General features: G+C 50.8%; 2 protein-coding genes across 2 annotated transcripts in view; one reads left to right on the top strand and one right to left on the bottom strand.

Annotated features, from left to right (window-relative positions):
• The window catches only part of Prkar1b (protein kinase cAMP-dependent type I regulatory subunit beta), a 136,558-nt gene extending 133,488 nt beyond the window's left edge, over positions 1 to 3,070 (bottom strand). Inside the window, exon 1 of the mRNA XM_076840190.1 lies at positions 2,687 to 3,070. The gene's annotated coding sequence lies outside the window, so the exon portion shown is untranslated. The remainder of the gene's footprint in view (positions 1 to 2,686) is intronic.
• The window catches only part of Dnaaf5 (dynein axonemal assembly factor 5), a 52,847-nt gene continuing 41,657 nt past the window's right edge, over positions 3,045 to 14,234 (top strand). Inside the window, exons 1-4 of the mRNA XM_076840189.1 lie at positions 3,045 to 3,634; positions 4,691 to 4,875; positions 12,223 to 12,347; positions 12,791 to 12,909. Of these exons, the coding sequence (XP_076696304.1) occupies positions 3,073 to 3,634; positions 4,691 to 4,875; positions 12,223 to 12,347; positions 12,791 to 12,909 (991 nt within the window). The 5' untranslated portion in view covers positions 3,045 to 3,072. The remainder of the gene's footprint in view (positions 3,635 to 4,690; positions 4,876 to 12,222; positions 12,348 to 12,790; positions 12,910 to 14,234) is intronic.

Raw genomic sequence — 14,234 nt, 5'->3', positions numbered from 1 at the left:
AAGAACATCTTTATTCCTGAAGGATGTTTGCTGGATAAAGTTCACAGTGCAGTTTTCGTAATACCCCTTCCTTCTAGCTGTTAATCAAACTGCTGTTCAGGCAATGGATAATCTCCCTCTGGCTGGTATTACTTTTTGTCTTTAGTTTTCAAAAGTTCATCATGATGTGTCTCAGTGTGGGTTTATTTGTTTTGTCTTGTTTTTTGGTACCAGGGATTAAACCCAGGGTGCTTAACCACTGACCAACATTCTCAGCCCTTTTTGAGACAGGGTTTCACTAAGATGCTGAGGCTGGCTTTGAACTTGTGATCTTCCTGCCTCAGCCTCCCAAGCTGATGGGATTACAGGTGTGCACCACCATGCCAAACTCAGTGTGGGTTTCTGAAGGGCTTATCCTGAAGCTCACTCAGCTTTCTGAGTCTGTGAATTTGTATCTCAATAAATTTGGGGAGTTTCAGTCATGAGCTCTCTCTCATCCCACAATGCTAGTGATACAAATTACTGTCCTACAGACCTAAGACTCTGCTCACTTTTTCCCTCTTTTTTCTGTCATTCAAATTGAGTAAATTCTATTGCTCTATCATCTCTACCACTGCATCCTTCCAGTGATATACAATATTATTCAAATTCCATTTGAATCTTTCCATAACTTTTCTTTGCTGAAATATCCTATTTTTTCACTTGCATCAAAAGACTTGTAAATAAAAGAACTCTATCACTGAGCTACACTCCCAGCCCTGTAACTGCTTGTTAAGGCATGGTTTGTTTTTGTTTTTTATTTCTTTGTTTTTTGGTACCAGGTACACCACTGTGCCTGGCTAAGGCACTTTTTATGACAACTTTAAGGTCCTTGGCAGATAATTGCAACATCTGACTCATCTGGGCATTCTCACTGGCTATGTTTTCCCCTTGATTTTGCAGGTTCTTGGTATAAGTGACTTTCAAATGTATGGCAGACATTAGGGCTGGAGACTGCTGATTCTATTTAAAATACTCTACCTTCACATGCAGCCAGTTTGGGTGCAGCATGTATGTTCAGGCCTGCTTGTGTCCTGTTGTCCACTGTAGATGTGCCTTAGGAGCTCTTGCATTGATTTCCTGTTATGTTTATCCTCTGGCCCTGCTGGTGCTGTCTACAGGGTGAGAGAGCAGTTCATCGGGCCTCCCAGTGTTGCTGAGCCTCCTTCTGCTGTGGAAGGGGCAAAACATGCTTGTAGTGAGCCTCCTTGTGCTGCCAAGAAGGTCTGGAGGTCTCAGCCTCATGGATGCTGTCTGTGTGGTCTGCACCCTGGTGTGAACAAGGGGCTTTGAAACTGTACTGGGGGCAGATTGTAGAGTGAGTCTGCTGCTCCCCTCTAGGTCTCAGTTGGGCATCTCTTTCCCCAGTCTATTGGCCAGATACAGGGGCTTTTACTTGAAGATTTCCTGTCTATGGCTACTAGCCCTTCTGGATGGCACCCAGTGAAGGAACATATACAGGAGAAAAAGGAAACCCAGAGCTCTGTGGGGCAATTGTCTCTCCAGTCCTGGGCCCTTGGACAGTGTATCTTCCTATTCCCAATACTGAAGTCCTTCCCTTACTGGCTATCAAGTCACTAACAGGGCACACAGTTGTAGTCAAATGAGAGGCCAGGAGAAGGTGATGTTCCTTATTGCTTACCTTGACCACAGCCTTCCAAGGGCCTCACTGCCAACCTCTGGCCTGTCCCAGCTTGTTCCTGGGCAGGGCCACGGTTGTTCTTAAAATGACTGATCCCCAATGCCCTACCCAGGACCCTCCTTCAGCCCTGACCAAGGCCTTGCTGACATCCCCTCCCTTCTACCCACAGGAAGCTTGTCTTCCTCTCCTGGGAGGAGTCAAGTCTCCTTTGCACAGTTCCCAGGTCACAACTGATACCTGACGGTTCTGGAGGCTAAAGTCCCAGATCAGGGTGGTAGCAGGGCTGGTTCCTCCTGGCCTCTTTCCTTGGCTTGTTAGCCACTGTCCACATGTTAAAAAGGCTGTTCCTTATGTGCTAGTTGATCCCCAATTTCCTTTTCTCATGAGGAGAGCAATCTTACTGGTCCAGGGCTCACTCTAATGACCTCATCTTAACTTGATGACATCTACCAAGACCTTGTCTCCAAACAAGATCATGTTCTGAGGTACTGGGGTGAGGACTTTGACATATGAATCTGGGGGACACAGGCAGTCTATGACACCTACCCAAGGCCTTTGCCCAAGCAATTCCCTCCCTCTTTGGTCACCTCAAGTCTATTTCCCCTGGTTACCAATACTATTCTTCATACTTCACTTCTGATACCACTTCCTCCGGCATTCTGACATATCTGGACCAATCATGTTTAGACTCGGTCTCCTAGGACCTCTACAGTCACATTTATGCATGGGATTTTTCCACTTCGGTCCCTCTCCTCCTGCGGTACCCTAGAATGGGACGGCGGGAATTCCATGTCAGCACTGTCAAGAGTTCACAGGCGCTCTGAAGGTGCCTGGCCAACAGATGCCAGTTGGAGGAAAGAAAGACGACTCGGGGCGGGGCTGTGGCTCAGCGGTAGAGCGAGCGCTTGCCTCGCACGCGTAAGGTACTGGGTTCGATCCTCAGCACCACATAAAAATAAATAAACAAAATAAAGAAAGACGATTTCGGAAGACTTCCCAGGGACATTTATAAAACACAAGGACTACCTGTTAACACCGTCAACAACCAGAGAGTCAACGTGGAAACAAAGTTCAGTCCTCCTTAAGAGCACTTTCATCTCGGGATCTGCCTGGCTGCCGGTACGCAACTACCTGGGGACCCTCGGCGGCTCATCGCATGAACAGGGACCGGTACCGTGCCCGGTGAAGCGCAGGGTCCCCCACGGTCCACGCAGGCGGTGAAGAACCTGCCCCGGCGCGGCTCACTCCGGCCACCCGGCTCCAGCCCCGCCCCGCGACTCGGCCTCCGCGAAGCTTTCTTCCAGCCCCTCCCCTGCCGCCGCTCAGGCCGTGCCGGCCGGAAGTCGTGCCGTAATCCGCACCGCGACCGTCGTAAGAGGGCCGGTTCCCTTGGTGACGGGCAACGCGCGAAGATGGCGGCGCCGGCGGAGATGGAGGCGGCCGAGGCGGCCGAGCTGAGCCGCGTGTTTGGACGCCTGCTCCCGGGCCTGGAGGCGGACAGCAAGATGGGGCGGCGGCGTGCGCTGGAAGCCCTGCAGCGCACTCTGGAGGAGGTGGTGCCGCCCGGCGCCGACCCTACCGCCTTCCAGGGCCCCTGGGCGCGCCTGCTGCTTCCGCGCCTGTTGCGCCTCCTGGCCGACCCCGCCGAGGGCTGCCGCGCGCTGGCCGCGCACCTGCTGGACTTGGGCCTGCGCCGCGCCGCGCGGCCCTGCGACGCCCTGCCGCGCCTGCTGCCTGCGCTGGCCGCGCGACTGGCCCGGCCCGAGCCCGCGCGGCCACCGCCAGAGCCCTGCGAGGAACTGCGCCTGGCGCTTGTGCAGCTACTCAACTTGGCTGTGGGCCTAGGCGGCGCCGCACTCGCTCCGCACCTAGACGACGCTGTGCGCGCGCTGCGGGGCGCACTGCTTGACCCTTTCGCCGCGGTGCGCCGAGAGAGCTGCGAGTGCGCCTCCGCCCTGGCGCGCGCCACGCCGGGTGAGTTGCCGCATCCTCAGCCCTTCTGACCTACGTTCATTGACTTGTTCCCCCTACCGCTGCAGACGCACGCTCTTACCATTGGGCGACCTTCCGTGACCCCTGATCCCTCTTCACGACCCCGGACGGATGCCGGATGAGCCCCCCCACCCGCCCGCAACCTCTGCCCTTCGGACCTCTGACCCAGACCCACGCTCTATGACCCTTATCCCCTGCGTCTTAAGATCCCAGAGACCCGCCTCCTCCCAATGCGCTCCATAGCCCTGTCCCTTACTGCTGAAGTCTCACACCCACTGACCCACGTGGGGTGATGAATCCTTTTGACTCAGACCCAGGCCGTGACCCCAGTCCCTCTTGGCTCCAGACTACATGAGCCCCCATCATGATCCCTGCCCCCTCCCTATACCCAGACTCCTGACTCAAGCCAGATGAACTGGTGACCCCACCACCACCACACCAACCCCATACTCATTTCTGGGTGAGCCCTTCAACACCTGATGTGTTCCTTGTGGCCTCCTGTCCAGGCCTAATAGCATGGTTCTCATCTCAGACCCCCACATCTGCCATTGGTGCCCATATTCCAAGCCTGGCTTGAGTTGGTTGGTATTGATGGCAGCCTCTCTCACGTTATCTTGTAGCAAAGATTACCAGTCATACCTGGAGAAACACTGCTCAGCCCATCCACTTTGCCCCTGTTTCTCTACTGCCAGTCTGCTTGTCTCTGGTTTGGCCTGCAGTCCTGAATGTAGGTGGTTGCTCCTCTCCTGATTACCTTTAGTCCATTCTCCACTTTTCCGCCAGCTCTGATCAAATCAGGGCATTCCCTTGTAGCAGGTTGGGTTTGGAAAGAGAAAGAAGACCTTTTAAGCTGGAAATATGTGAACAGGAGGGATCAGCCAGATTAAGAAACAGAGAAGACTTCCAGGAACTGGAAGTGAGGGGTGAGGCCAGGAGTGGAAAGAGGAAGATGTTTAGTGTCTGATATTTTGGTGGCCCACAGTGGCTAAGTGGGGCATGCTGGGCAAGCTGTGGTGACAGATGCCTCCCACCCTACAGAACACTTTCACATGCAGTCGGAGTCTCTGATTGGCCCCCTGATGCAGACCATCTCCCATCAGCACTGGAAGGTCCGGGTGGCTGTCATTGAAGCTACAGGCACAGTGATCCAGTTTGGCAACGGGAAGTCTGTGGATGACGTGCTTTCCCACTTTGCTCAGCGGCTCTTTGATGATGTCCCTCAGGTAAGGGATTTCTCTGCTGGACAGTCTGTGTCCTCTAGAAGCATGCTTACCTGCTAGTTTTTTTTTTTGTTGTTGTTTGTTTGTTTGTTTGTTTTTGGTTTGGGTTTTTGTTTGTTTTATGGTACTAGGGATTGAACTCAGGGGCACTCAACCACTGAGCCATATCCCCAGCCCTACTTTGTATTTTGTTTAGAGACAGGATCTCACTGAGTTGCTTAGCACCTCACTTTTGCTAAGGCTGGCTTTGAACTCATGATCCTGTTCCCGCTGTTTACTGGTAACCAGTCCTTGCTTCCCCACATGCTGAGGCAAGTGTAGAGTGGAAAGTAGAAGGTTTTATTAAAGGACAGCAGAAAGGGCTTCTCCCCTGAGGAAGAAGGGGACTCGAAAGGGTGAGGTCTTCCCTCTTTTATAGCTAAGGTCTTCTTTCAGCTTTCCCACATTCCTGTCCTTTGTTTCCCTTTATCCTGCAGTGATAGTCTGCAGGTGGGAAGGCCCAAAAGGTGGGAGATAGGTGGACTGAAGGAGTAATCTGGGCAGGAAGGGCCTGGGGTGGTTTGATCAACACTTCCCTGCTTGCTGGGAGCTGTTTCATTAACAGTTCCTTAGGATGCATTCCAGACCTTGGGGACATGAACATTTCAATTTCCCCAAGTGCTGCTCTGATTTCCCAGACTCCATTCTCAATAATGGTCTCCATTTTCTTTATCTTATTCTATATTAGACCCAGTTTACCTAACTACACAAACTACCTATCTGTAAATCTGGCTTCAATCCTCCTGTCTCAACCTCCTGAGCTGCTGGGATTACAGGTGTGTGCCACTGTGCCTGGCTCTGACTTGCTAGTTTTGACTAACTCACTTGATTCTTACATTTTAAGATTTCATATGTTCATCATTTGTTCATAGGATGCTGCTGTTTCATATCCTGAGGAACTGGAGGGAGCCAAGTTGTTTTAACATGTTAGTGCTATTCTTCATTCTAGAAGACATGAGAAAGAATTCTTTTAAATTATTGTCTCTTTGAAAAAAAATCTAAACCATGTGTGCTCAGTTAGCAGAAACATCTTTTATGTGCTGGTTCACCGAGGCAAACTTCACTGAAAATCCACTGTGGTTGGAGGACCTGTTTTGGGAGGAGAGGGTATAGTCAGAAGTGTAGGGACAATTCATGCTATTGGGGATTGGGACCCACTTGGAGACAGGCAGGCAGGAGCCTGATAGGTGGTGATCAGAGCACTGGATTTACTGCAGGCAAATCTAGTTCACAGTGTCTTTAACCTGAGGCCACCGTGGTTTGTGGAAATTTCACAAGCTGCAAAGGCTGGCTAAAGGTGTCTCTGTCCCACAAAGAAAAAATGGCAAAGGGGCACATGCTGAGGTCAGTGGGATGGAAGGAGCGGTAATCATGGTTGTCCAGAGCAGCTAGAAAACAAACTTGGCCACCTGAGGCCATTCACATTGGTCACCTTGAGCTACTCAACACGAGACGCTGTATCCAGGTGCAAGCCCCTACTCTAGAGACAAAAGTGTTGCCAGTGTGTTGTCCACACACCACCCCAGCTAATCCTCACAGGAATCCTGCATGTCAGATATTGTCATATGCAATAGGGGGCCCCCCCAGGTGCCATCTTGCCCCCATCATAGCACCAAGTGATTCTGTTTATTTTATTTGTTATTTTTTGAGACAGGGTCTCGCTAAGTTGCCCAAGCTGTCCTTGAACTTGTGATCCTCCTGCCTCAGCCTCCCAAACTACTGGGATTACAGGCGTGTTCCACCATGTCCAGTTTTGGTTTCTAAACAGCTTTATTGAGTTATAATTCACATACCAAACAATTCACTTATTTGAAGTGGTCAGTGAATTTTGGTATGTTACATTATAATTTTATAAAACATGTAGTAGTAAGTTTGTTACTTTAAATTGTATTCACAATGTATGGGTCAGTCACCACCATCCAAGTTTTTCATCTTCCCAAACAGAAACTCTCTAACAACTAAGCAGTAACTCCCCATGCCCACCTCCACTGAGACCATGTCAACCTCTATTCTTTCTTTTTTTTTCCCTCATATTTTTTATCGATGCATTATAATTATACCTAATGACGGGATTTATTACATATCCATACATATGCACATAATATAACAATATAATTTGGCCAACCATCTAATCTTTCTGACTTTTATGAATCTGAATTTTTTTACAAATGGAATCCTACAATATGTGATCTTCCATGTGTCTCCTGTTTGCTCTGTTCATCCACATGGTAGAGTGGGTCAAGTCTCCATTCCTTTGATATTTGGAGCGTGTGTTGGGACTCCATTCTTTTTCAAGGCTGAGTGGCATTGCATTGTGAGGATGGACCACATTGTGTTTATCTGTTTGTTAATAACAATTGGGTTGTTTCCACCTTCGGGCTATTTTGAGCAATGCTGCTATGAAATGTGTACAAGTATTTGAGTCCCTGTTTTCACTTCTTTTGGATAATACCTGGGAATGGAATTGTTGGGTCACATGATCACCCCATGGTTAGGTTCCTCAGGCTCTCCAAAGTGTTTCTCACAGCAGCTGTGCTGTTGTACATTTCCTCAGTGCACAGGTGTTCCTCAATGTTTCTCAACATTCTCCCGGATGCTTATTTTCATTTTATTATTATTATTGCCGTCCTAGGGGGTTTGTGGTTTACATTTCCCTAATGATTAGTGACATAAGCATCTTTTCATGTGCTTATCTCCGGGTTCCTTACTGTATATGAATTCACCTTTTCCCCCCAAATATTCCTAAGAATTTGCACATTATAACCTTCACCTCGCATGATTTAAGGTGCAGTTTTTGCTCTGTTAACCTGCGTGCATAAGTAGTGCATAAGTATTTCCTTTCCTCTTCCATCTTGAGGAGCAAGAGAACTAGAGGAAGCGATTGTGTTGGCTCCACTTCAGGGCCACTGCTGTAAGGCGAGTTTTAGCAGGATGCAGGTTTTCTGGAGGGAAATGGCGTGGAGGTGGCAAGGTGAGGGTGTCACTGGGGTCCGCATGTGGGGCAGACTCTGGGTATTATGCAGCACCTGCTTGGCCTCCACTCTGGGCTTCATTCTAGGCTGCCCCCTCCAGGTGTAGCATGGCCACCAGTGGGAGCTGTGCAGAGATGGACTCCTCCTCCTCCCGGGACCTTAGCCTGTCCTTTTAGTCTTGTTGGGCCAGCTGAGGCTGAATCTAATGGTGCACACCAACTGGGTGGGGTCTTCGGAGGAAGAAGACAGGGTAGGGTGCTTGGTCAGCACCACCACTAATCCAGGACCTGGCTGCAGAAGACAGAACCAATCCCAGAGAAAACAGCATGGCCACACAGGATGGGCCCTCACCTCCTGAAGACTGGAGTAGAGCCTGGCCAGCAGGGAATCTGGTTTCTGTGTGTCACAGGCCAAGTCATTCCTCAGAATAGTGGACTAATTATGTATTGGGAGCTCTCTGTAAGTAAGACATCTGTGTCAACAGCCAGCTGTTAACACTCTGCCTCTATAGCTATTTGTAAACAGTGTTACTATGTATCCATGGCTATCTGCAAATTTTAGATATGTCAGGAGCTCTCTGTAAATAGTACAACTTTATCCTTAGCTTTCTATGAATAGGAAAGGCCATTGAGAGCTATCTACAAATCAGTAACCACGTATCAGTAGCTATGTATGTAACTTACTTTGTAAACACTGTCCTTAAAATGGCTGCCACCACTGTCTTTTCATCTAGGACATGGGTGTAAGACACCCCCTAACCTTGGCATCCTGGAGGACTTGCCTCTAATGCAGGTGGGAATAGAGCATGGCACAGTTAATGTAGCCCACCCTGCATAACTGTAGGCTTCTGGGTGACATCTGGGCAAGATAATGAAGATGTCACCAGTTGATTGCTGTCCTGCTGGGGTCTTCAAGGCAGCATTCTGTTTTCTTTGGTGATGGGCTCTTCCAAAACTTCAGTCCATGATTCTTTTTTTGGATTTAATATCCCCCAAAATGTGTTCCCCAATATTAGGCTGTTTTATTTTCTTATTTCTCCAGCCTCAGCTGGTCCAACTAGACTAAAGGGACAGGCTAAGGTTCCTGGAGGAGGAGGAGTCCGTCTCTGAGCACCACTCCCACTGATGGCCATGCAGCATCTGGAGGGGGCAGCCTAGAATGAAGCCCAGAGTGGAGGGCAAGCAGGGGCTGCATAATACCCAGGAGTAGTATTTGACTTGGTAGGATTTGATTTGCTCCTTACAGGGGTCCAGGCTGGTTGCTGTGGGATTCGAAATGTCGTTTTCTGGTCACTTGACAGCTTGCACACCAGTGTGGATTGTTGGTGGGGATGTCTGTGGAGTCCTTTCTAGTGCTGCCTTCTCACTCTTCCGTCAGCTCTGTGGCCCTTGTCCTTGAGTCCACTTTGAGCAACTTGCTGACTCCTCAAAACCCCAACAACCAGGGCTGCATTGGGACCCCACATCCTCTGTGCAGAAGGTCCTGACTCCCTCTGCCTTCCAGAAAACTTTGCAGCAACTGCTGTCCTGCAGCCTGCTTGATGAACTTGAGGTCACTGGACCACATTGTGAGGGTCTGGAAATCACTTTAGTCTGTAGCTTCAGTGAAGAGTCTCCGTCTCACCCCTGAGGAAGCAGCTCAGGTAACATGCTTGTGAAGTGGCAGAGGAGGGCCAGAATGTGGATGTCTGTCTCTAAGTCTTTGCTCTGGAGTTCTGTTCCCTGGGGATCCCAAGGACAGTGAAAAAGTGAGAATAGGGTATTCATGTAACTGTAGCTCTTGGTCACTGGGTAGCATCTGAACCCTATGAGGTGCCTGGGACCTGTGGTTTTGAGTTGTCCTTGGGCTGGTGACTGGACGGGGCTGTTCCCTGTAGGGAGGTTCTTTTTGTCACCAAGGGTTATCAGGCATTGCTCTTGTCCTGCCTCAGGTGTCTGAGCTGGCAAGATGGACTTCAGGGAACTGTGACTGTTACAGGCTGGGGCATTGTGGTCACTTTTCGAAGACCAGTGAGTGTTGTTATCTTGTGTAGCCTTTGTCGGGTATTTCCTATGTAAGTGGCTGTGAAAGCGCTCGAGGTTGTAGCCAGTTAACAGGGCCATGTGTCTGTCCCTCCTGCTGCCAGCAGGGGCAGCACAGATGACAGGTTAGCAGAAAGAAGCAGGGTTGGGTGGTAGCGGCTGTGTTCAGTGTCCACAAGGGAGCCACACTGACGGCCACCCTCCCTGCCCGGCCCTTCCTGCCCTTAGGCTGTGGGGGTTGGGTATACTCTGCACCCATTTGGTTATAATGATGGTACCAGGTGTGACATTCTCCATCCCAGTGACCCTGTGACCCACAAACCTGATCTGTGACCAAGTAACTCTCAATAGTTCATTTTGCTTATATAAAAAAATTGGCATAGTGGGGTGGCAACTCCCTGCTGTGCTGGGTACTGACAGGGTGGCGTTGTCTTGTGCTGGCTGGACTGTGTAGACTTTTTAGGCCAACTAGAGGCTGATGGGAAAGAGAGGCCCCAATCCCACTCTTCCCACAGTCCTGGTTCATGAGGGATGATGTGTGAATTCTCATTTCTACAGAAGAGGCCAAATCTGTGGTGACCCAGACACCAGACCCTGTCACAGCGCCAGGAGAGGGGCAGCTCACCTGCCCCGGGCTCACACTGCTGCCTGTGCATCCTGGCAGGTGACTGTTACGGGGCTCCTGAGAGTGCTCAGACCCTGCTGGTGTGTCGGCTGAGGGCATGAGCGCCTTTCCCTCTACAGTACCTCCTGCTCTTTTGTGTGGGCCCAGGGTGGGCTGCAGCTTGGTTTCTCAGTGAAAACCCTGTGACTGGTAGGTTTTGTTTCATGTTGGCAGCATGTGGAATCGGCTGAACCTTGATTTTGTCCCTTATCTCTATGACCATAAATTAGCGCCTTTCAGCTCTGGTAAGCCCCGAGGCACCTTATTCATCAGCAGCAACCCACCTGGCCTGGAGTGTGAGGTGGTGAGGGAGGAGGACTCCATGGTAGAGCACTGTTGCTTCTTGCTAGTTGCTATCATGGTTAGGAGATTATTTTTTTCTCAAGTCTTTATGTGTTGTTTTTGGTTAATAATGGTATCATATTAGTTAACAGTAAAACATTAATAATAAAATTAGTTTTTAAATGGTTAAGACTCACAAAAAGCTGCAGAAGTTGTCCACGGGAACTCTGGACAACTTGTGCCTTTCCTGACTTCCCAGGACTGTGCCAACCTGGCCACCTACTCTGTGCCTCACAGTGAGAGAGGGAGTGAGGACTGCTAATCCCCTCTTGGGTGTCACACACTGTCCCTGGTGCTCTCCTCTCCTAATGTGTTTAGTTCTTGCTGGGACCAAGTGACAACTTGTTCTTTCTCATTTCTCCCCAGATTAAAATGAGGTTCAGAGAGCTTAGGGCACTGCCCCAGTCCCAGGTAGCAGCCTCAGGGCCTGGGAATGACCCATCTGTGTGCCTTGCTGGAGCCAGGGGCTGAGCAGCACCCCTAGTACAAATGCACAAGCATCCAGTGGACACGGTTGAGGCCCACGTCCACTTTCCCTGTGCACTCCTGAGTGTCGCTGCTGACGGCTCATATCCAAGTGGAGCCACACCAGCCTGAATGTCTGGGAGAGCATCCCCTTCTGCTGCCCGCACAGCCCCAGCCAGTGACTGACCAACACCACAGTTGGCCTCTTGCTTGGGGTGGGATGGCTGTGAAACCATCCAGGTCCAGAGCTGCCCAGGTGCCTGAGATGAGCCACCTCTGTGCCTGGCCCTTCCCAGTCTCAGCCTACTTCCCTCTCCCAGTAAATTATGGTGCCATGTCCTGGTGTCTGCTCTTAGGGAGCTGGGCTGGGGCATCTGGTAACTGTGGCCTGTCTTCTTCCTCTGTGGCAGGTGAATCAGGGGAGGCCTGCATGTGACCTCAGACAGCCAGCATCAGCACTGAGGGGCACTAGTGGCTTCCCCAGCAGTCCCTAGCACTTGGGGACCAGAGGTTTCTGTGTGTGATAGTTGGCCACAACCTGTGTAAACTCACAGGGCAAGACGGCACCCAGCCAGCCCCAGGAGCCCCATGTAGGAGCTCTGCAGCCACGGCTGAGGCGAGGGTGCTGCTGAGGACCAGGCCAGACAGCCCAGAGGGTGTGCACGGCAGCAGGGCCCAGCAGCGCCTCCTCTCAGAGCGGCCAGAGGAGGCCCCCAGCCCAAGCCATGGAGCATGCCTTTGTTTCGGGGGTAGCGGGGACATCTGGGAGGCAGGACTCAGCCGTCACAGCAGCCACTCTGGGCATTTTCTTCACCCAGAGTGAAGCCTCTCTTGTCTTTGTTTGTAGGTGCGGCAGGCGGTGACCTCTGTGGTGGGAGGCTGGCTCCTGAGTCTGCGGGATCGCTACTCCTTTTTCCACAAGCTCATCCCTTTGTTGCTGAGTAGCTTCAATGACGAGATACCTGAGATCAGGTGAGTGTGTGTGCTCAAGACGAACCTGCCGCTCGGGTAGTGTATCTTCCTGAGGCAGCGGGGGTCTCCTTTGCTTTCTGGTTCATCAGGACTTGCTTTTCCAGAATTGTCATGTACAGCGATGGCTGTTTCTCTTCACTTCAGAAACCTCTGTTTTTAGAGACCTGCTCTGTCCCTTTGTTTGGTGTCATGAGCTCCTGAGGTGTACAGATAGGCTCTGTGGTTTTTGCACAGACATTATTGCATCTTTTTAATGTTTTGATTGGGCCATGGATAGAAATCTGTCACCTCTTGGTACCATTAATACACAGTCAGAAGCCCGTCAGGACCTTGGGGAGGGGGGACCTTCCTGCTCTTGTCCACTCGTGAACACTGATCTGACCCATTCAGCAGGCAACTCCCCAGGACCGCACACTGACTCGTGCTCTTTTCCCATGCCACAGGCAGTTGGCCGCCAGCCTCTGGGAGAAAATTGGTCTGCAGTGGCAGGAGGAGAATGAGGCGGATCTGAAGGACAAGCTAGACTTCGCCTTGGCCCCCCCACCCCATTACCCGCAGCAAGGTGAGCACAGCCACAGAGATGGGCAGGGTGCAGAGAAGGCTGTGGGAGAATCTTCAGCCGAGAGGAAGGAGCCCTGAGTTCCTGGAGCTCAGCTGAGGCAGCAGGTGCCCCACCCCAGGCTCCGGTGGGGTGCTTCCTCTTATTGGGCGTCAGCTGCCACTGAAACGTAAGCCAGTGTCACTCACATATCCTGGGCAGGAGCAGGCCTCTGTGTCTTGCAGTCCCTCACATGCCTCTGTGTTGGCTTCTCCCTCTTCTGAATCAGTTTATTTTAAAGAGGCTCCTAACTTCCATAAGTGTCCAGATGTGCCACTAGTGTATTCACCTCACACCTCTTAGGCCAGGCCAGACAGAGCCCAGAGGATGTGCACATGAGGATCGCATTAAGCTGGGTTCTCACAGCTCTACTAGTCCCAGAGGAAGTTTTGGAACTAGGTAGGATGGGGGGAGCTTTGTCCTTTTACCAAGAAAAGTACTGACTACATCAATCACAGACAGTATGAGGAGCCGATCTCTGTGGTGCATGCCTACAATTCTAGCTACTCAGGGATTAGGACCTTGAGCAGGAGGACCACAAGTTGGGCACCAGCCCAGACAGCTTGGTGAGACCTTGATTCAAAATTAAAAGGGCTAGGGTTGTAGCTCAATGGTAAAGTGCCCCTGGGTTCAGTCGCCAATACCATTAAAAACAAGAGCAAAAACAGAAACATTTGGATGAGGTCTGTATCTTCCCATGCAACTTCCACACCTGGAGCCGACCTCCACTGGAGCCTCCCCATCTCGTCCCATGATGACCCCTCTCCCCTGCGCACATGTTGGTGCCTGTGCTATTTACTGTCATCAGGCTCCACTGCTCTTCCTGCCTTTTGGCCTGTCCACCTCAGGCTTTTCCTGCTTCGTATCCCCTTTACTGTCATGCAGGGTGTCTTAAAATGGAGTAAAATTTACACTGACAAGCACAAACTGCAGGTAAAAGTTCAACTGAAATTAAGCAGATCTCAGCAAGAGGTTCTGTCTCTCCCAGGCCACCCTCTTGCCTGATCAGGGTGCAGAAGGAGCACCGCAGGTGTGAGCACAATGGTGAGGCAGCTTCGTGCACTCCTGCTGGGTGTGCTGCTGAGTTTGGGACCACAGAGGTCTTGCTCTCCTCCAGCCTGTGAGTCCAGCAGCGTCTTTTCCCTCTGATGAGCATCTCTCTACTCTGGTACTTCACCTATACTGTGAAGCTGGTGAAGAGGAGGCACTCATATTTTGGACTAAATTACAAGTATTAGTTGGCAGGGATTTATTGAGATTAGTGAAGTCAGTTTGAGAACAGACCATCT

Source organism: Callospermophilus lateralis, chromosome 19, assembly GCF_048772815.1.
Source record: "Callospermophilus lateralis isolate mCalLat2 chromosome 19, mCalLat2.hap1, whole genome shotgun sequence".
Classification (NCBI taxonomy): Eukaryota; Metazoa; Chordata; class Mammalia; order Rodentia; family Sciuridae; genus Callospermophilus; species Callospermophilus lateralis.
This window is presented reverse-complemented; position numbering and strand designations above follow the sequence as displayed.